Source organism: Gobio gobio (assembly GCF_949357685.1).
Source record: "Gobio gobio genome assembly, chromosome: 22".
Classification (NCBI taxonomy): domain Eukaryota; kingdom Metazoa; phylum Chordata; class Actinopteri; order Cypriniformes; family Gobionidae; genus Gobio; species Gobio gobio.
The window spans coordinates 42,985,384-43,009,066 of NC_137118.1; the positions used below are offsets into that span (position 1 = coordinate 42,985,384).

Consider the following 23,683-nt stretch of genomic DNA (forward strand, 5'->3'; position numbering starts at 1 on the left):
GGTCAAGTTTACAGTTTATGTCAAGTTGTGGCTGACAAACAGTGTTAATTGCTTCTACATCAGTGTTATTCACCTATCATTTCCCTCTGATTTTTGGGGATAACAAATGGGTAAGGTTAGGTTTAGGGGCAGGGATGTGGTTAGGACTAAATTTTCAGTCAGGAACGTTGTTCTAGGATAAACAAAATACACTAGGCCTATATTGCCAAAAGTATTGGGACACCCCTCCAAATCATTGAATTCAGTTGTTCCAATCACTTCCATGGCCACAGGTGTATAAAGTCAAGCACTAGGCATGCAGACGCTTCTACAAACATTTGTGAAAGAATAGGTCGCTCTCAGTAGCTCAGTGAACTCAAGCGTGGTACAGTGATCGGTTGCCACCTGTGCAATAAGTCTATTCGGGAAATTTCCTCACTACTAAATATTCCACGCTCAACTGTTAGTGGGATTATAACAAAGTGGAAGCAATTGGGAACAACAGCAACTCAGCCACAAAGTGGTAGACCACGTAAAATCACAGAGGGGGGTCAGCGCATGCAGAGGTGCACAGTGTGCCAACTTTCTGCCGAGTCAATAGTTACAGACCTCCAAACTTCATGTGGTCTTCTTATTAGCTCAAGAACAGTGTTTAGAGCTTCATGGAATGGGTTTCCATGGCCAAGCATCTGCATCCAAGCCTTACATTACCAAGTGCAATGCAAAGCGTCGGATGCAGTGGGGTAAAGCACTCCGCAACTGGACTCTAGAGCAGTGGAGACGTGTTCTCTGGAGTGACCAATCACGCTTCTCTGTCTGGCAATCCGATGGATGAGTCTGGGTTTGGCGGTTGCCAGGAGAACGGGACTTGCCTGACTGGATTGTGCCAAGTGTAAAGTTTGGTGGAGGGGCGATTATGGTGTGGGGCTGTTTTTCAGGGGTTGGGAAAGGCCATTTAGTTCCAGTGAAAGGAACCCTTAATGCTTCAGCATACCAAGACATTTTGGACAATTTCATGCTCCCAACTTTGTGGTAATGGGGATGGCCCCTTCCTGTTCCAACATGACTGCGCACCAGTGACCAAAGCGTCGGTCCATAAAGACATGGGTGAGCTAGTTTGGTGTGGAGGAACTTGACTGGCCTGCACAGAATCCTGACCTCAACCCGATAGAACACCTTTGGGATGAATTAGAGCGGAGACTGCGAGCCAGGCCTTCTCGTCCAACATCAGTGTCTGACCTCACAAATGCGCTTCTAGAAGAATGGTCAAAAATTCCCATAAACACACTCCTAAACCTTGTGGAAAGCCTTCCCAGATGAGTTGAAGCTGTTACAGCTGCAAAGGCTGGGCCAACTCCATATTAAACCCTACGGATTAAGAATGGGATGTCATTAAAGTTCATGTTCGTGTAAAGGCAGGCGTCCCGAAACTTTTGGCAATATAGTGCATGTTGACCCAGGAATGTGTCTAACTCTGCAAAGTCAGGGTGTTCTGCAAGCTGCAGTAAATTCTGTGTACTACTTATTATGCTTATAAATAGTATGTAAAACTGTATATACAACACATGTTTCAAACAGCAACCTCCGTGTTAATTCAGTTAACACCTCAGAAATAAAAAATGGTTATTGAATTTTTTCTAAGGTAAGTTTCTGCTGAAAGATGTTTAAGGTTTAACCAAACATTTGTAACAGCAACAAGCCATCTTAACCATCAAATGATCCTGTGTTTGATTCAGGCAGGGGTTCGTCGGGGGATTTTCACCCTCTCGTGTCACTGGGCAGTCTGCTGGACGACCAGCACTGGCACCACGTCAGCATCGAGCGGGTTCGAGGACTAGTTAACTTCACCGTGGACAAAAATACCCAGCAGTTACAGCTCCCTGAGTACTCGAGTCACTCTGAGATTAACGAGGTGAGCCTTTAACGACCTCTCACATAATTAGTCCAGTATAACTTACAGAGCAGCTCGTAGCATTTGAAATTGCTCACACAAAACATACGTACACGTGAATTATGCATACGACATAAATTCACTAGAATTAGAATGTCCATGTGTAATTAGTTTAGTATGAGAATTCACTTTATTCACTCTGTTATGATAAACTGCTAATGTATGTACATTTCAATACTTATATCTTCTATTACAGTAAACTAGCATTATGCATTCAAGGCAAGGCACGTTTATTTATATATAGCACATTTCATACACAATAGTACTTCAAAGTGCTTTACATGAAATTGAGGTCATAAAAAGGCACATAAAAATACAAATAAAACAATAAAAAGGTAATAAATAAAAAGAATAATAAATGAAAAAGAATACATTATTAAAATAAATGATTAGTAGCCATAAAGGGTACACAATAAATAAACAATAAAAAGTAAGAAATACGTATATAATAATATTATATATAATACAATTCATTATTATTACATAATAAATACATTTGCATATAGATATTAAAATAAAATCTATTTGTTGGAAATAACTACACTGACATGGTTACTAAGTGATTTTCTCACACTACCTAGTCTCAAGTCTTGGAACAATATTTTTGAAACTATTTTAATATTTACAGTTTTTGAATGTATTACTGTCTTGTCTAGTTTTGTTTCATGTTCATGGTTTCTTTTATTTTGTAGTCACGGTTCCTTTTTTTCCTGGTTTGTCTTGTGGTTCCCTTGCCATCATGTGATCATGACTTGGGCTTCCCCTGTTTTTGTGTCATTTTCTGATTGGTTAATTGTTTGATTGTTCATGTGATCCTTGTTGTCATTAGTCTTGTGCATTTTAGCCCTCGTGTTACTTTATCGGCAATCAAATATTGCATCATAAAAGAGTTGCTTTCAGATTCATTTGACACACTGGAAATAAAACAAAGATTTGCATAGTTGATACAGTATCGACAGTCAGTATTAAATGCGTAACACTCCATTAATCTGTGTGATTTCTGACATGAATCTGTCGTTCTTTCACAAGATCAGTTTTGGTGGTACGTCATTGGCTGGACTCCAGAAATCCCATTCGAGAAGAAACTTCCATGGCTGCTTGGAAAATGTGCTTTACAACGATATCAGCGTGATTGATCGAGCCAAAGAGAAGCAAGTGGCTATTGCAGTAAGCAGAAACCATATGTTAATACAGTTATGTCTTCGGGTTGCTTAATTTGGCTTGTTAGCAATTGTCAGTTGTTTGGCTGCCTCATTTTTCCTTAATGAGAGTTTAGCATTTTTGTGACCCTTACCATGTTCTCCTCTATTATACATTTTTTACAACCACTGTCTTGGGAATTTGGGGGTTAAACCAATTACCAACCCTTTAATTCATTGTCGCAATGACCGTGACAGTGGTATCAGGAACAGCCAGGGAGGCAAATGCATAATTTATGAGGCAGACGTCATGGCTGCGGTACTTCACTCTAAAAATGTTCTTGGTTATACTACAATATGTTGTGCTTTCATAGGGGAATGTCACCTTTACATGCGCCGAATCCATTGATGTGCCGGTGACGTTTGCCAGTCCTGGAAGTTTTCTCAGTTTGCCCTGGGTCTCCAGTGGAGAAAGCTTGTCGGTCAGTCTGCAATTCAGAACGTGGAACAAAGCGGGCCTGCTGATGACCTTTGACCTGCAGCATAACGGAGGAACGCTGTGGCTTTATCTGAGCGAGGCGAGAGCACGACTACAGATCCATAAGACTGGACGGATCATGACGGACATCACAGCAGGTTAAACTCAGATATAATCACATGTACAGTTTCAGTTTATTTGACAGTAAAAGCTAAACACATCTCTCTTGTTTGTCAAGGGTAGCACAAAGTCAACAGAGAATGACAGCATGTGGCATTATAAACATGTTTATATGAGACAATCAAACAAATGCATTGCAATATGTCTAAAGGTTTTTAACTTTATGAATGAAGTACTTTGCTAGTATCCCATTCCCTATATACCGATCAGGCATAACATTATAACCACCTTCCTAATATTGTGTTGGTCCCCCTTTTGCTGCCAAAACAGCCCTGACCCATCGAGGCATGGACTCCACTAGACCCCTAAAGGTGTGCTGTGGTATCTGGCACCAAGAAGTTGCGAGGTGGGGTCTCCATAGATCGGACTTGTTTGTTCAGCACATCCCACAGATGCTCCATTGGATTGAGATCTGGGGAATTTGGAGGCCAAGTCAACACCTCAAACTCGTTGTTGTGCTCCTCAAAACATTCCTGAACCATTTTTGCTTTGTGGCAATCCACGTGATGTAAAAGAAAACGTGATTCATCAGACTAGACCACCTTCTTCCATTGCTCCGTGGTCCAGTTCTGATACTCAAGTGCCCACTGTTGGGGCTTTCGGCGGTGGACAGGGGTCAGCATGGGCACCCTGACTGGTCTGCGGCTATGCCGCCCCATACACAACAAACTGTGATGCACTGTGTATTCTGACACCTTTCTATCAGAACCAGTATTAACTTCTTGAGCAATTTGAGCTACAGTAACTCGTCTTTTTGATCAGACCTCACGGGCCAGCCTTCACTCCCCAAGTGCATCAATGAGCCTTGGTCGCCTAACCACTGCAGACCGGGAACACCCCACAAGAGCTGCAGTTTTAGAGATGCTTTGACCCTAGAGATGCTAGCCATCACAATTTGGCCCTTGTCGAACTCCCTCAAATCCTTACGCTTGCCCATTTTTCCTGCTTCTAACACATCAACTTTGAGGACAAAATGTTCACTTGCCTAATATATCCCACCCACTAACAAGTGCCGTGATGAAGGGATAATCAGTGATATTCACTTCACTGGTCATAATGTTATGCCTGATCGGTGTATGCTTTTAGCCTGATGCTGAAAGCTGTTCTTTTTGTTGAGGTTTATGTGAAAATAATCTCCCTAATGCAGCACTGTGAGACTGTTGTTTTTTGCCTGATCCACAATGCTGGTTCTATTTCCACAGGTGCCAATTTAAATGATGGTCAGTGGCACTCGGTGGAGCTAGTTGTCCGTCGAGGGCGTCTCGCAGTCACCCTGGACAAAACGGACAGCTCTACAGCGTCCACTTCCTTCCCTGTCGCGCCTGACAGCCAGCTATTCTTAGGCGGTAAGAACAACCTTTAGCCATCCATCGCCTTCTGCTAACACAAAGCAACACGCTAGCTCAGAGTAATTTCCCTCTACACAAGCCAAATCCTTCACGTTAATCAATCCGTCTTGTCACTCAACACACACCTTCCGCTGAGAAAAGCACATTTGTTTACCTTTCAAGCAGTTTGGGGCTGAATCGCTCTCGGCTCCTGGAGGCTGGTGGCTTAATTGCCTTTAGCTCAGACTCTGGAGAAAGTGTAACGCATGCATGGCAGTCTCTTTCGTCTGCAATGGTTTCCCCTTGGGCCGCAGTAGAGCACGTATAATATATCAGTCAAACCAGATATTATTTATACAGTGCTGGACAGTGTTGGGGGTAACGCATTACAAGTAACTCGAGTTACGTAATCAGATTACTTTTTTCAAGTAACTAGTATTTACAACAACATTTCTGAGTTACTTTTTTAAATAAGTAACAGAAGTTACTTTGTTTTCCCATTTATTGACTGACAGTTCTCCTCTCTCAATGTTGAGAAAAGCTTTTTTTTTATTAAAAAAACTAACAAATAAGCCCAGCCCAGGTGAGAAAAAGTAACTCAAAAGTAACATAAGGAATTACTTTTCTTAAAAAGTAACTAAGAAACGCAGTTAGTTACTTTTTAAGGGAGTAGCGCAATGATGTAATGTATTACTTTTCAATGTAACTTTCCCCAACACTGGTTCTGGGTAAATTGTGGTAGTTTACTGATTACAAATTACATGAAAATTGTAGTTAGTAACGTAATTACACATTTTAGATTGTGTATTCTGACTTTTAGATTACTTTTAGATTACTTTTGACCTAACTTGTTTATCACATAGATTTAAACAGGGTTATTGTGCCTACAAAAGCAAAATAACCAAAACCCACAACACTGACCAAGCACATAAATATAGTAATGTAGCAAAGTTCAAGTACAGGGAAGGAGGAGGCGGGAACCTGTAAATGTTCAACACAATTCTAATGATCAAAATAGAGGGTATGCATTGATGTCACTTTCCCGCCGGAACACACCCCTTTAGCCGGACTTGGTGGCAGAAGAGCTGCTGCATGTCTGGATTTAATAGGGGAAACTCGAGTAAAACAAACGATTATTAGATTAAACTAAAGGTTGGACTCAATAGTGTTCCTTACAACTTACCAAAGATCCAGTGATCCATGGATATTGACATGCAGCCAGGAATCGTGTTTCCTGACATTTATATGAGCCTTATTTCAACGCCGGGAAAATACATAAAGCAAATACTCTTTATATAAATACAATATAGGTAGGTCTAAATCACGGGTGATCACTGTTATATATATACACTCACCTAAAGGATTATTAGGAACACCTGTTCAATTTCTCATTAATGCAATTATCTAATCAACCAATCACATGGCAGTTGCTTCAATGCATTTAGGGGTGTGGTCCTGGTCAAGACAATCTCCTGAACTCCAAACTGAATGTCAGAATGGGAAAGAAAGGTGATTTAAGCAATTTTGAGCGTGGCATGGTTGTTGGTGCCTGACGGGCCGGTCTGAGTATTTCACAATCTGCTTAGTTACTGGGATTTTCACGCACAACCATTTCTAGGGTTTACAAAGAATGGTGTGAAAAGGGAAAAACATCCAGTATGCGGCAGTCCTGTGGGCGAAAATGCCTTGTTGATGCTAGAGGTCAGAGGAGAATGGGCCGACTGATTCAAGCTGATAGAAGAGCAACTTTGACTGAAATAACCACTCGTTACAACCGAGGTATGCAGCAAAGCATTTGTGAAGCTACAACACGCACAACCTTGAGGCGGATGGGCTACAACAGCAGAAGACCCCACCGGGTACCACTCATCTCCACTACAAATAGGAAAAAGAGGCTACAATTTGCACAAGCTCACCAAAATTGGACAGTTGAAGACTGGAAAAATGTTGCCTGGTCTGATGAGTCTCGATTTCTGTTGAGACATTCAGATGGTAGAGTCAGAATTTGGCGTAAACAGAATGAGAACATGGATTCATCATGCCTTGTTACCACTGTGCAGGCTGGTGGTGGTGGTGTAATGGTTTGGGGGATGTTTTATTGGCACACTTTAGGCCCCTTAGTGCCAATTGGGCATCGTTTAAATGCCACAGCCTACCTGAGCATTGTTTCTGACCATGTCCATCCCTTTATGACCACCATGTACCCATCCTCTGATGGCTACTTCCAGCAGGATAATGCACCATGTCACAAAGCTCGAATCATTTCATATTGGTTTCTTGAACATGACAATGAGTTCACTGTACTAAAATGACCCCCACAGTCACCAGATCTCAACCCAATAGAGCATCTTTGGGATGTGGTGGAACGGGAGCTTCATGCCCTGGATGTGCATCCCACAAATCTCCATCAACTGCAAGATGCTATCCTATCAATATGGGCCAACATTTCTAAAGAATGCTTTCAGCACCTTGTTGAATCAATGCCACGTAGAATTAAGGCAGTTCTGAAGGCGAAAGGGGGTCAAACACAGTATTAGTATGGTGTTCCTAATAATCCTTTAGGTGAGTGTACATTCATATCGTCCAGCCCTAAAACTGGTATAGTTGTTGTCAGTGTTTACTTAAAAACATCCAATTATGCAGAATACTGTATAAGATGGTAAATATTTAACTGATGAGTTGTGACACAAAATGATAACCGCAAATCCACATTTCACTGCCTGGAGAGTCCAGTTGTTTCTGTGAATTGCAGCGATCCATTTGCTTATCTGTTCTGTAGCTTTTGGCAGTCTGTAAAAATATATCTCAGATTTCGTGTCAAATCTCTTTGTGCAGTCAATCTCAAAGCTCTTTCGCATTTTAGATGTGTTTTGTCAACGGTCAATGGGCGTAACCGCAGTCACTCTGGCCGACGGTGATGTCATGTGCATACCCTCTATAATCAAACAACAAAACGAAAGTAAATCAGCCCCTCACGGCCGCATATAAACATAACAAAACAGCAACATAAAGTCCAGGCCTGGTCCTCTCTGGTCCTTCATTGTCGTCACTCCTCCTTTTGTCCTTCTGGAGCTCCTCTGTGGGACTCGAGACCGGTGTGGATCGCAGGTAACGCTCGCACCACCGGCCTTGCTCCATCCCCACGGCTCTCGTCCCCGCCCTGCTTGCCACACGTAATCAATAGGATAAAAACGAGGGCTTTGTAGGGCTGTAATCTCCCAGTCGATTAGTCGATTATTAGTCGATACGTTCTGGCTCGACCAAAATTCTGATTGGTCGATTTTTTGCCGCGTTCATTTCATTAGTTTTGCTGCGTTCATTTAATCAGTTTTGCCGCACCACGTTCATTTCATCAAGTGGAAAGTACTAATTGCTAATGGGGGTGTTTTGAGAGCAACCCTGTTTCACAGGTAACAGTCTGCCTTCAGAACACCCCCATTGTTTTCACTTCTTTTGGATTAGCCCAACCCACTGGCGAAGAGAAGTCTCTCGCGGGTCCTTTGTTTTTCATTCCCGCTGGCTCAAACGCACACCCATTGCAGTAAACTTGAGGAACGCCCATCAACATACACATGAGGGGAAGCGTCACAACACCGCGCTAAGTGGATCTGTACGGTCAGTTTTGCCGCGTTCATTTCATCAGTTTTGCCGAGCCACGTTCATTTAATTAGTTTTGCTGCGTTCACTTCATCAGTTTTGCCGCGCCGTGTTCATTTTCATCAGGTGGAAAGCACTAATTGCTAATGGGGGTGTTTTTAAAGCAGCCCTGTTTCACAGGTAACAGTCTGTCTTCAGAACACCCCCTTGTTTTCACTTCTTTTGGATTAGCCCAACCCACTGGAGAAGAGAGACAGATTGAAGAAGGCTAGTTTTCTTGTATATTATTTATTTAATTGTGAGAGCGTTTTCTCTGCTCTTGATCTGGCTTGTTTATTAAATATTCCTTTTTTATTCAAGTGGACGTGCCTTTTGTGTTTAAGAGTAAAAGCTTTAAGTTAATAGTCTATTCGTGTCTCAGCCGCGAAGCTGAGCTCCTGTTCGAGCTGCACAGAGCGGCTGAAATGATAGTGTCTGTCAGTTATTATAATACATATGACAAAAACAATTGTCTAAATTATGTTGCATATTCCTCAAAAGTTCTTGTGATGATATCTAGTTGACACAGTACTATATTCTCGGAAGTCATAGGCTATGATATTGCGCAGGTGCACGTGAAGCAACGCTGTCAGAGCCGTCAGACTCGTGTGTCAGACTCATTTCAGTGCAAAATAATCAGCTCAAAAACGATTTAATATTCTGCAAATAGCCTACTAGTTTTTTATGTTTATTTATAATTAATTGAGGCAGACAACAAGGCTACCAAGTACTGCGCACAGTGCGCAGCTTATTCATTTAACGTTTTTTTTTCCTAACGTCATTTTAGTCGATTTTTAGTCGAAAATTTCAGGACTTCAGTCGACCAAGATTTTCTTTGGTTGATTACAGCCCTAGTTTTTTGCCACAAATTACGTTTTATTATGTACGGAAAGCACATACTCTCTCCCACTCAAACACACATAGATACAATATAGACACACACTTGCACATTTACATACTATTATAATATCTTAATAATACTAAAACAACACTGCAATTATTTTGTATGTATTTGGCATCAGGTGAACATGTGAGTGTTTTTGTCCACAGGATGCCCGAACACGGAAGACGGCACTGTCTGCAGAAACCCGTTCAATGCTTTCCAAGGATGCATGCGCCTCATCCGAACAGACAGTGCTTTAGTGGATCTTATCAAAGTGCAGCAGATGTTGTTTGGGAATTTTAGCGATCTACAGATGGACATGTGTGGGATAGTTGACAGGTAAGCACTCTTCCTGTCAATTACGCTTTTATGTGAACTCGCAAAACGTTCCGCTTAACATTTTCTTCCTCGCCAAATAGATGCGTTAGGCTTGATTATGTAAATATAGAGATTAATTAGCCGGAGAAATGCTTCTGAATACTGATTTGCTAAAAGACGCAGATGATATGCCTCAGGGAGAAGCTGCTCTCATTTCAATGTTTATCCATCTGATCAATAAAAATGGAACACTTAGCCTACTGTTTTGTTATAAATTCAACTTTAGTTCATAATTCAGTTTAAATTACATACAACTTGTACTATTTTTGCAGTCGTAGTTGAGCAATATCCAGTTTTCATTGGCAGGTGAGATGAAATTGTTAAAATGAATGCTTATTCTATACCAGGGGTGTCCAAACTTTTTTAAAAGGGGGCCAGATTCGATGTTGTGGACACACCCGGGGGCCGGTCCCTTTTCTATTATACCTAACACGTTTTGTTTCTTGGAAACATGACAGATTTGACAAAAGCTTGAGCTGAAAGTAGAGTAGCTTGTGATAGGACACAGATGTACATTTATAGATATTTAACAATATCTGTAAAACTGTCATCAACCAAAAAGTTTTAATGGGTGAAATATTATTACTGAGTTAGAACTCTATTCTTATTTAAATGAACGAGTACTCTATTTAGATCACCACAGGTAAAACCACACTAGTATTTCTGTCTTTATTCCTGTCCAAATATCTAAAAATTCTTAAATCAAGATGCTGTTAAAAAGGAAAATGACATTGACATGATATTTTTTCTTGATATCTGGGGAGAAAAAAATCTAAATTAATTGCGTTTTTGCTTAAAACAAGCTAAATGATCTGCCAATGGGGTAAGAAAAATAATCTTGTTTCTGTTTGGGACAGAGTCAAGAAACAAGATTGCAAACAGAAACAAGATTATTTTTCTTACCCCATTGGCAGATCATTTTGTTTGTTTTAAGCAAAAAATTTCATTTTATCTTCCAGAAAACAAGAAAAAATATCATTTTTTTTATCATTTTACTTATCTAGTAAATGCATCTTGATTTAAGAATTGTATATATTTAGACTAGAAACGAGACAAAAAATACTAAATAAGAGCATTTTTTTGCAGTGCACACATGGCAAAAAGTAAAAAATATAAGTTCTATATCTGGAATGACTTTATGGTATTTAGTCTATAAACAAATAAATACAAATGCACAAAACTGCAAGTTTATGACAAAAAATTGTCTGTAATTTGGCCTTTATTACTCATTTAATACATGTCTACATTAAAAATTTTATAAAATTAGATATTAACCTACATTTATGACAAATTACCACGGTTACAGTTAGTGTTACCACAGTAAACCCATGATAAATGTTGGTGAAACCTTGTGTTGACATTGTGAAACTGTATGATTTGTAAATTATGCATGGCGGGCCACATATATTTTAATAGACACGCCGTTTGAAACTCATCCCGGGCCGCATTTGGCCCGCGGGCCGGACTTTGGACTCTCCTGTTCTATACCATATAATTGTTTATTTTGCATTGACAAGGCTGTCTGTAGATGAGTGCCAATAATCTCAGAATAGCCAAATATTTGCCATGCTGATATAGCCGTCTATTAATAGTATGCGATATGTATACTGTACATATAATGTAAAATTTCTAGTTAGTCAGGCTCCCAAAGATAAGATATTTTTACACAAAACTGGATTGCAAAATGATTACAGTGCATTGAGCTTGAATGACAATAATAGTAACGTTGCACCAGGGCCGTAGTTCGGGAATTCTGGGCCCCCTGAAAAAAACATTGATGTGGGCCCCTAACTCCCTCCACTTATATCATATACCTATAGGATAGAGACATGGAGGCGTACATCTGGTGCCATGCACCCAATAAGGATTTCTAACAAAACAGACAAATAAATAAATGTAAATAAAGGTTATTGCTTTTACTTATTTTATATGCAAAGTTGTAAATAAATATTATATCAAAACAATGGCATTAAGCGACTAATAACGTATTATTGTGCAAGACAAACTAATAAAATGACAATGAAAGACAAGAAATTTGTACAATGATAAAATAAACTTTTTTTAAAGTAGGCCTACCGGCAATTTAATAGGCCAATAAAATGGCTTTCCAGTCAGTCTGATGTCTAACAGCTGAGATCAATTTTCAGAAATTAAAACGAGTGCAGTCAAATGTAAAATAGAACCATTTAAGTTTCTCACTGTATTCATTTTTGATAAAGATAATGTGCTACTTTATTAAATAAAGCTAATAAATGTATCCATCAATAGCAGTGAGTTGTATTCAGGTTTTCATGACAGTATTGTTAAAAATATCACATCAGCAGCTGGCAGGTCTGTAATCCTATTGACATGCATATCTATTTTTTGGTTCTATTCACTAATTAACCATCAGACTAAACCATTTTTAGGGAGGAGGAGAGAGGAAATTTGGAAAACTTCTTTAACTAGCCTAAATTATTCATTGAACTCTCAGGCAAACAAATGTATACGTTATATTGATTCATAAGAGTAGGGGAATATATAGAATAACTACTGGATTTAGTGGATTTACCACCTTTCACCCCACTAGCGACACTGTTTCATATTATGAATACATATGATGCTGTTTTCGGTATATACTGCAGTATTCCATTGTGAACATGTTCTCTGCTGTTAGTTTCATGTCTGTGAATGTTTGGTTCATTTGGCTTGAGGCAGAAATCGGTTTGTTTTGCTTTCAGACTGAAGTAAATCTCCTGAAGACGAGGCTCTTTTTCTGTCTTCTGTGTTTTTGATAGACGCTAAATGCACTGCTGTGACCGAGCAATTCAAAGTGAAGGGGAACCTGTGGCGTACACACTTATATCTCAAGTGAATATTGTTTTTTTTTTTTAAGTGCTGCTGGTGACACTTGATGCAGATGTAGATTTGTTGTCTCTGAAAGTTGCGTTGCCTCCAGGTACTCGTTTACATTCTGAAAGGTCTCGCTTTTGTCTGTCACACTTGTTCAGCGCTCTGGAGGATTCTGGGATTTCGGTTCCTTTGTTTGTTTAAACCTTTTTTTTGGTTTATTGTGTTTTGATGTTTGCAAAGCAACTGCAGTATAGAGTTGGTGATTGGAAAAGACTCATCCTGCACCTTTTGTGACATGAACGAATGTCTTCCAGGCTTTTTTATTCATTTTTTATTATTATTGAAAAAAAAAATATATATATTTTTACAATATATAAGTAATATTATTCATTTTAAAAATCTAGTTGCATTTTAAAGCTGAAGTGTGTCATTTCTGCGGCAGTAACATCACTTAAGGTATCGGTGTCATATTATTTTATGTATTGTAAAGTACTGTAGCAATAGGCAAAAGTAATTTAAATGTAAAAATAGGGCAAATGCACAATTACATATCCAGTTTACAGTATTGGATATTTAATTGTGCATCCTCTTTTCACCTACTTTTACTCTTAGATGATGTTTGCCATCATCTAATGCTCATTTAAAGTTCATCTTTAAAACAATAATACTGTAATAACACTGTTAAATATAATATTTAACATCTCAGTATGAATATCCAAGTTTTCCAGCCTTTTTTATGCATCATTAATGAGTGTTTTTTTTTTTATTATTCAGAAAAAATCATATAGGATGTGTCTGAATAATCAATTTAATTCAGTCATTTTATGTCATTTTTGTTCTGTGTTTATTTTGTTATTGAGAGGAAAATGCCCAGCACATACACCGATTAGGCATAACATTATGACCAAGGTGAAGTGAATAACACTGACTATCTGTTTTATTACTGATTATCAGGGTCATGGTCACCACCTACCTAAGGGTCACCACCTACCTAAGCATTGTTGCAGACCATGTAACATCTTGGTGCCAGATACCACAGCACACCTTCAGGGGTCTAGTGGAGTCCATGCCTCGACGGGACAGGGCTGTTTTGGCAGCAAAAGGGGGACCAACACAATATTAGGAAGTCATAATGTTATGCCTGATCTGAGTATTTACATCGATTTTCATCTAAACGTCATATTTTCATATAAACATCGCTCTCAGCAGCGTGGATGGTGCCTGGATGTTTGTTAACATCATATCTCCAACTTTTTACTTTCGAAAAAGAATTTCGCCATGAGTATATCGGGGCCTTGAATCACGTTCAGTCTCTTGTATGTTACGTGCACAAGTAGTAAGTTGCTGGCTGCAGTTCACGTAACGGCCACCGTGTCGCTAATAACAATAGTTTCTGAATTCTACATATAGCCCCTTTAACATTATAATTCGGACATATTTTCAGCCTAAGATGCTTCTTGATTTGCAAATGCGGCGTTAAATACTGTGAAAACACTTTTGTAAATGCAGTTTTAGCACGTCAAGCGCTAGCATCGGTATCACACCCTCGGCTATGCTCTGAAAGCATGACGGCGAGGCTGAATTGAGCTCGGTAGCTCTCCGCTCTCATTAACGCACACTCAGTGTTATTGAGTCTGCAGGCAGGAGACGAGGGCAGACCGTGGGTGATGTCCTCTCACTCCATGCTGAAACAGCGACTCCACTGTGAGGGTTATTACCTCTGGAAAAGGGCTGTAGGTTGTTCTCAAATAACATTGCTGTCCATAACTAAGAAATATGGGATGGCAGCAGCTCTCATTGGCTTTACATGTGCCTCGTGTGAACCCACGGGCCCTGTGCAAAATGAGTCTAAGTGTGGACAAGACCGTAGTAGTAGAGCGGTTTATTAACCCCAGATCAAAGATAATATGAGGGAAGCCGAGAGCTGAGGTGTGCTTACGGTGATGGTGCTGCTGGCGTTTGGTTTGGTTTGGATGATAAAAGTTGACCTTGCTCTGTGTTTGAGTACAAATTATTCCGAATAAAACACTGCCATGCTACTCTTACCATTTCAGCAGTATATAGTATGTACACCGTGCCAAATATGCACAAAAAAAAGTAGTATGCATTGATTTTTATGTCTTTATTTTACTATCCTAACTTTGCACAATTGCATAGTTAGTTGCATTTTACAATTTGCCTTCAGAAAATTGTGCACAATTTCTGAGAAGATAACTGGATGCCACTTGCTGAATTAAATATGCAAACATGTTCAATTAGATTTGCATACTCATTTTGTTTTATGTCATTTGTATGCATTGATAATATATACAGTTATGTAATATACTAGACTTGACCTTCCATTCCTAGTATGAAAAATACATATCATTATTTTATTATATCTAATAATAAAATAAGTTTATCTATAATTATATTATAAAATAATATAATACTAATAATACTAAATCAAATAATTGTATCTTATTTTTATAGGATATCAATCATTGAAGTATCTGGAGCTTCAAAGTACACTCTAAAAAATGCTATATATATATATATATATATATTCAACACTTGTTACGTATGTTACATGTTCTTACCATAAACTCTAAAAAATGCTGGGTTAAAAACAACCCAAATTGGGTTGAAAATGGACTAACCCAGCAATTGGGTTGTTTTAAGCAAACATTTAACCCAACTGCTGGGTTAAAACGACCCATTCACTGGGCTAAAACGACCCATTCACTGGGTTAGAACAAACCAATTGCTGGGTTAGTCCATTTTCAACCCAGCATTTTTTAGAGTGTACATGACATATTGGCAACCAAACATATGGGATGTGTTGGGATAAGTCTATATATTTATTTAAATTTTATTTTTAGTCTAATGTTTATTTGTTAATTTGACTGTCCTAAGCATGATTATATACTGTAGTTAGTAGCATTTTATTATTTGCATTTAGAATGTATTTTATTCTTCTGTCTACTGCCCACTTGAAATGAAAATTGTGCGCAAAATTTGATTAAAAATTAATTCTGAGAAGGTAACTGGATGCAAGTTGCTGAACTAAACATGCGAACACGTTCAGACATTAATCTATGCATGCTCCATTTTATTTTCCGTATCGAGCGGCCTTCAGTTTTCCGGTCCTTAAATAACGTGCCAAGCTAAAGGTTCACCTGAGGAAGTTGTTTTCGTGTGTAGATTATACAGTGACGCAGGGAGGAACAGTGTGTGATGTAGTGCTCACTTTGACTAAAGTGCTGAGTAAGTGTTATTGTAAAGGTGAATAATGGACAGAATAAAGAGGGAGTTTCTGCACTGTCGACACTTTCACTGAATCTCAGACACATGTGGAATCGCACTCCAGCTCAAGGTTACAGAAATACAGCTTTTATTGTGCTTTTGATTAGTAGAACATATGAAGTGTAGAGTATCATTACCAATGCTTGACATGAAGTCCTGCCTATCTGTTTAAAGAGCCAATCACTGGATTGATTTGAGGGTTGCTGTTGTTGCTATGGTGTTTTGACTTGTTGCTAGGGTGGTGGAGTTGCTCAACAAGGTTTAATACTTTACTAATCACTCAAACTAATTGTGAGCTGTAGTAATAGTGCTTTTTGATTATAATCAGTATTAGTTTTTACTCTGTTACTGCTACAGTGCATAGCCGCAAAAAGAAACAAAACAGAAAGACACAATAGGCAGGGCTCCAGATTAACATTTGAGAGAGTTCTACAGGTGGTGGTAATCATAAAATTACTATTGTTTTGCGCTGTTTTGATAACCCTTTTGTGCCCAAATTTTTCTGAATGGTTTCATGCATATAGTCATGTTAATAGTGTCCTATGTGAACATGTTCTGCATTTATTTCCCCCAGGTTTTTTTTTCTTCTTTTTTTTCTTGAAAATCGTATTTGAATGTGCGGCAACTATAGTTGCCGGTGGGCAAATATGTAGTAGGCACCCCTTCAATGTCAAATTTGAATAGGAGGAGAACATTTGGCATCTAACTCAAAATAACTGCTTTCAACAGGTCAATCTTTATTCATAAACAAATGTATTATGTATAAAAGTCGAAGAACATTAGATGCAAATTCAAAAAAGCTCGATTTATCTTATAATCGTTTGAATATGAAAACACAACAAATACATCTGTCTTAAAGTGGTGGAATATAGTGCAGAACAAAGTGCTGCCATTAAGTTGCCCTAACAGGGCATTGTATATCAAAAAGTTAAATGAAAATAAATAAATAGAATGACGAAAGATTTCCAAAAAAAATAACAAAATGACAAAATAGTCCCATAGTATTCATAGTATATGGCTGACTGTAGGTGATTTCATATAATAATGTAAATGTAAACTCATTACTTGTCTGAATTTCCACATTATAAAGGAATCATAAGCTACTAGTCATAAAAATAATTAGTGTCCTTGACCGATTAGAATAAAACGCATCCAAACTGGATGAAGGGTCCTCAAGACATAATATTATAAAATATGATATTTTTCCCTATCGAAATAAGGTCTAATGTACAGTAGAGATGTCAGTTAAAGGGTTGTTATGTTTTAGGTGGGATATTATGAAAGCAAAAAGCACTAAACAAGACCAAAAACCTTGATTTATTAACCTATTAACACAGTATACCCCATTTCCCCATGATATATGTACTTACAAGTCATTTGCCCACCAGCAACTATAGTTGCCGCTTGAACTTTTGACTAAGTATACAAAAAACTGTAGATCTGTTGTAAGATTTGTTTTGTTCGGATAATTCTAGAGACCTTCATGATTATGTAGATATATAAATACTTAAAATGCTTATTAGTAACACGAAAATAACCTTTCTTTGGAAGGATTTGCCTTCGCTATGCTTCCTGGAAGTAGGGGTATGAAGTTGGCAGCCTCATGTGACAGGAAGGAAGTGAAAACCTTTTCTTTTTTTCTTGAAATCCTTTATTTGGTTGTTTGCTTGCGTGTCATTGAGATATAAAACATGGATAAATACTTACAAAAGGAAAACAAAAGGCAACTATAGTTGCCAGTGGGCTTAAATAGGTTAATAAGTGCAGGTAATAATAATATTACATGTTTGTTTATTGGAAATTTAACAGCGAAGCACTGAGCTTGAAATGATATGCAGATAAAATTAAGTTTTATTAACAACAGTAATGTGCAAAACCTAATTTCTGTCAGAACCACTATCGGCAAAGATGATAGACAATTAGATTATAGTTTGGCTTGGCGGTGTGGTTCTGTTCTGGGCAAGAACTCCCTGCGCATCCATGCAGTCTACCATGGATAAGAGCAGGGAGAGCAGTGATAAACCCTATAGGGTAAACAGAACTGAACCAACAATGTACTGCAGATAGCATTAATGTCAATATTTAAATGTACAACCTAATTCGGGAATTTAGAAGGATTCAGGGGGAATCAGAATACCAAATCCTGACTGGACGAGAGGAGGAGCTGGGGATGGAGGAGGGTAATTAGCTCCGGAGAAACGCGATAGCAGCTGACAAAACTGAAGGAGCTTCTACACTCACCTAAAGGATTATTAGGAACACCATACTAATACTGTGTTTGACCCCCTTCGCCTTCAGAACTGCCTTAATTCTACGTGGCATTGATTCAACAAGGTGCTGAAAGCATTCTTTAGAAATGTTGGCCCATATTGATAGGATAGCATCTTGCAGTTGATGGAGATTTGTGGGATGCACATCCAGGGCATGAAGCTCCCGTTCCACCACATCCCAAAGATGCTCTATTGGGTTGAGATCTGGTGACTGTGGGGGCCATTTTAGTACAGTGAACTCATTGTCATGTTCAAGAAACCAATTTGAAATGATTCGAGCTTTGTGACATGGTGCATTATCCTGCTGGAAGTAGCCATCAGAGGATGGGCACATGGTGGTCATAAAGGGATGGAGATGGTCGGAAACAATGCCCAGGTAGGCCGTGGCATTTAAACAATGCCCAATTGGCACTAAGGGGCCTAAAGTGTGCCAAGAAAACATCCCCCACACCATTACACCACCACCACCAGCCTGCACAGTGGTAACAAGGCACGATGGATCCATGTTCTCATTCTGTTTATGCAAAATTCTGACTCTACCATCTGAATGTCTCAACAGAAATCGAGACTCATCAGACCAGGCAACATTTTTCCAGTCTTCAAATGTCCAATTTTGGTGAGCTCGTGCAAATTGTTGCCTCTTTTTCCTATTTGTAGTGGAGATGAGTGGTACCCGGTGGGGTCTTCTGCTGTTGTATCCGCCTCAAGGTTGTGCGTGTTGTGGCTTCACAAATGCTTTGCTGCATACCTCGGTTGTAACGAGTGGTTATTTCAGTCAAAGTTGCTCTTCTATCAGCTTGAATCAGTCGGCCCATTCTCCTCTGACCTCTAGCATCAACAAGGCATTTTCGCCCACAGGACTACCGCATACTGGATGTTTTTCCCTTTTCACACCATTCTTTGTAAACCCTAGATATGGTTGTGCGTGAAAATCCCAGTAACTGAGCAGATTGTGAAATACTCAGACCGGCCCGTCTGGCACCAACAACCATGCCACGCTAAAAATTGCTTAAATCACCTTTCTTTCCCATTCTGACATTCAGTTTGGAGTTCAGGAGATTGTCTTGACCAGGACCACACCCCTAAATGCATTGAAGCAACTGCCATGTGATTGGTTGATTAGATAATTGCATTAATGAGAAATTGAACAGGTGTTCCTAATAATCCTTTGGGTGAGTGTATATGCATGCTGTGATTGGCATCGTATTCCGATAGGTAGAGGCAGTAGCATACCGTGGGGTTTCAGTCAGGGCCTTCACTAACCATCAACACACCCCACGCCGCCGCCATAACACCACACACACCGATACATACAAAATACAATCACGCACTGTATGCGCTACTGTTACGAACCCCGCTTTCAAAGTGCTTGTTGGGAAGGGGGCAAGCAACATAAAAGGACAAGCGAGACAAAAAGGAACTATTTATTGATACCACTGCACTCACGTATCACTGTTTAGGCAACTGGTGAAATGAATCAAAATCAACTCACTGACACAAATACTCTTAAGGCGAGACACAGCAGGTGAAAACATTGTTTTTTAATGCAGTGGTCAATTTTGAGATTTTGGGCCAGTTTGCTCCCTTAACAAGTAAGCTTGCATGTCAAAATAAAAAAAAATGTCAACATTACACATTAAGGTGGTTATTTCATTATATTTTGTCAACTTGCACCTTTAGATTTCTACCCGAAAACATCAAACGCAAGCTTCCGGGCCGTCTCCATTCACAGAAACATGCCATGCTTGGTATCATTATAAAGCTCTCAGTCTCACACACAGCGCTGTCTAATTCAAATAGGGGCATTTCCTTTGTAGAACTAACCAACCGCAAAAGTTTGCAGCCGAAAAACCACATCTGATTGGTCGATGTGAATTTCTCACTACATGATACGCGCTGCTGCTTCCTTGTGTATTCTCCGCCTGAGAGAAAATGCAGGCAACGGCAATGCCGAAATCAGCTCATAAACGTTCACACAATAGACCAAGTAGCAAGAGATAGTAAAAAGAAAGTAAACAACAACAGATTAGATTATGAAACCCTGTCAGAATTCAAATCAATATAGATGGACATACAACAAACAGGGACAGTTCGTCTGCAGTTTTTGTGACTGTTGTTATGTGTTTGTTAAGGTAGCTCTTCAGCTTAAGGCTATTGCTATTTATTATTTATTCATTTTTCAATTTCCATGTGTTTGAAATTCTATACGCTACTGATATTAATGAACTGAATATATATTTTGTTTGTAGGTTAGGGGTTTCATAGAAATGTATGCAATTATACAATTTAAAACTTTAAAGGCCGTTTTCTCAAAATGAGTTTTTTCTGACACTCAGAGTCATATATATTCACTTCAGTAGCCCCTACAAGCACCAACTTTTACAGTCTTATACTTAACTATATTCTGACGGCTTTTACTGAGGGATTTGTTGATATATCATTCCTATCCTGAGTTATAGGTCCTTTCACTCCCAAAAACATGGCGAAAATTTATTTTTTAAGGCTATTGTCAGTATTCTCTAATTTACTAAAGCACAAAATAAGACATCCAGAATCCCCTCTGTAAAAGCCCTCCAATCTAATATGTCAACAAATACAACCAAGAATTTGAATTTACAACCAAGTATAGGGGAGAGCGGGGCACAACCTAACGCTTTTTGACTTTCTCAGTTTGCGTAAATCCACTTGGGGTTCAGAGCATTTATTTTTTTCCCACATTAATTGCACACATGTCTAGTACAACTATGTGGTTTTGTTTCATTAATACAGTGTATACTTTTTTCTTGATTCACCCCGAAAGAAGGGAAGTGAAATGTGACAACATACCCATAGGTGGGGTACATCGTAACATGACCAAATGACAGCTTAAAATGTTATCTGATATAATCAAAAAAATATAAAAGACAAACTAAAATATTTTGTCAACAAAATACAATTATTCACTTTTTAAAATAAAATAATGGCATTTTTTAAGAATTAAAAATGTTTGAGTTTGACAACATCACTAAATACAGCTAAACAGCATAGTTCAAAACATAATAATAATTAATAATTTCTGAACATTAACTCTCAGTCATTATTCACCCTTTTCTCATGGTTTCTCAAAAGAGTTCATAAAAGTATAGAATATAATGGCATATTTCTAATAGGGGCTCATTGTAACACAGTGTTACAACACACCCCATCTGCACAACTGGGATTTAAATCGTGGCTTGTGTCTTCTGCCGTTAGATCAGCATTAAAGAACTATCTCAATTGTTAAATAACAGATATAAGATTAAAAATATAGCTGCAAGCAGCAATACCGGGGCCAAGCGCAAAGAAGAAGACAAGACATGCCAAAATGGCTGGCAGTGTCAGATCAACTGGAGCAATGAGAAATTAATCACGTTTTAAGATGATTTTAGGCAAAAGGCTGAAAATGCATTGTAGTCTGATAGTGTTAGACCAACTGCAGCAATGAACAATTATAGAGTTTAAGAAGATTAGGCAAAATGGCTGAAATATCATATATAGAGTCACTGATAATATTGATGCAAAATCCCTAACTTTTTGTTGACACAGTCTGAAGATGATACGATTCGATTTTGGTGGAAATTGGACAAACGGTCTAGGATGAGTTTGAAAAAGTAGGTTTTGATCAAATAAGAACATTGAGGACAGGATGTTTGACCAAATATGGAAAAATTAGTATCTCTGTTCTCGGCATGAGCCAATGACTGTATTATGACCAGTTTCATTAAACTAGGCTAATTTAATCAAAAGTTATTAGCATGTTTGTAAATTTTGTTATAACCTCTGACCACAAGGTGGCACTGCCCCAAAACGTTTTGAGTACCTTCAAAGCATGGTGCGGAAGACATGATTTTTGGACAAACAGTTCAAAAGTTATAAGCAAAAATAGCCATTTTTTGTATCTCCGGACCAGTAGGTGGCGCTGCGCCGAAACGCTGCATGTTGCTTCAGGTCATGCTTGTGATGACATATACCAAGATTGGTTTGAATACGATAAAGCGTTGTGGAGATATAGGCTTATGAGTGTTTTTGCAACCGCTACGCAAAATTTGTGTGCGCGTTTTTCGAAAACGATTTGACAAATCAACTTGATTTGCAAGATTTTTTGTCAGCATGGTCTGAAGATGATCTGGTTCAATTTTCGTGCGAATCGGTCAAACCGTCTAGGACGAGTTCGTAAAAGTAGGTTTTTTGTAAAATTAAAAATGGCGGGGAAATTATCATGACCGAAAATGACATCATAGGTTGCAATTGAATCGGCATGAGCCAATGAATGTATTATGACCAGTTTCAATATACTAGGCTAATTTAATCAAAAGTTATTAGCATTTTTGTCAAGTTTGTTATATCTTTTGACCTCAAGGTGGCACTGCCCTAAAACTTTTTGAGTACCTTCAGGGCATAGCAAGGAAGTCACATACCGAGTTTAGTAACAATATACTAATGCATTTGTAAAATATAGCATTTTTTGACAAAATTCAAAATGGCCGACAGCCAAAATGGCCGATATGGTAAAATTGAATATCAGACGACTCGGCATGCCGTCCTGAATGTAACGAGACCACTTTTATGATTTTTGGACAAACAGTTCAGAAGTTATAAGCAAAAATTGCAATTTTTCGTATCTCCGGACCAGTAGGTGGCGCTGCGCCGAAACGCTGTATGTTGCCTCAAGTAATGCTTGTGATGACATGTACCAAGTTTGGTTTGAATACGATAAAGCGTTGCGGAGATATTGCCTTAAGAGTGTTTTTGCAACCACTACGTAAAATTTGTTTGCGCGTTTATCGCAAATGATTTGACGAATCAACTTGATTTGCAAGATTTTTTGTCAGCATGGTCTGAAGATGATCTGGTTTTATTTTCGTGCAAATCGGATGAACCGTCTAGGACGAGTTCGTAAAAGTAGGTTTTTCGGAAAATTCAAAATGGCGGGAAAATTTTTATGACGGAAAATGACGTCATAGGGTGCATTGGAATCGTCTTGAGCCAAGGAATCAGAGGAAAAAAGAATTTTGTTTCTAGCCCTTATGGTTCAAAAGTTATTAGCATAAACATGAGTCAAATTTTGGACTGATGGTGGCGCTAGAGGGATTGAGTTTGAGACTCCAAATTTGCTACGGTGACATTTCAGACTGTCCTCTATTAGTGTGCCAAATTTCACAACTTTTTACCATACGGTTCTATGGGCTGCCATAGACTTCGTGGCGGAAGAAGAAGAAGAAGATGAAATATAGCTGCAAGCAGCAATACCGGGGCCAAGCGCAAAGAAGAAGACAAGACATGCCAAAATGGCTGGCAGTGTCAGATCAACTGCAGCAATGAGCAA

At 38.8% G+C, this 23,683-nt stretch overlaps 1 protein-coding gene across 1 annotated transcript in view; it reads left to right on the forward strand.

The window, feature by feature from the left end:
- cntnap3 (contactin associated protein family member 3) overlaps positions 1-23,683 on the forward strand; it is a 269,897-nt gene that overhangs the window by 117,009 nt on the left and 129,205 nt on the right. The window contains exons 6-10 of the mRNA XM_079805074.1: positions 1,716-1,891; positions 2,960-3,097; positions 3,444-3,705; positions 4,930-5,073; positions 9,742-9,913. Of these exons, the coding sequence (XP_079661200.1) occupies positions 1,716-1,891; positions 2,960-3,097; positions 3,444-3,705; positions 4,930-5,073; positions 9,742-9,913 (892 nt within the window). The remainder of the gene's footprint in view (positions 1-1,715; positions 1,892-2,959; positions 3,098-3,443; positions 3,706-4,929; positions 5,074-9,741; positions 9,914-23,683) is intronic.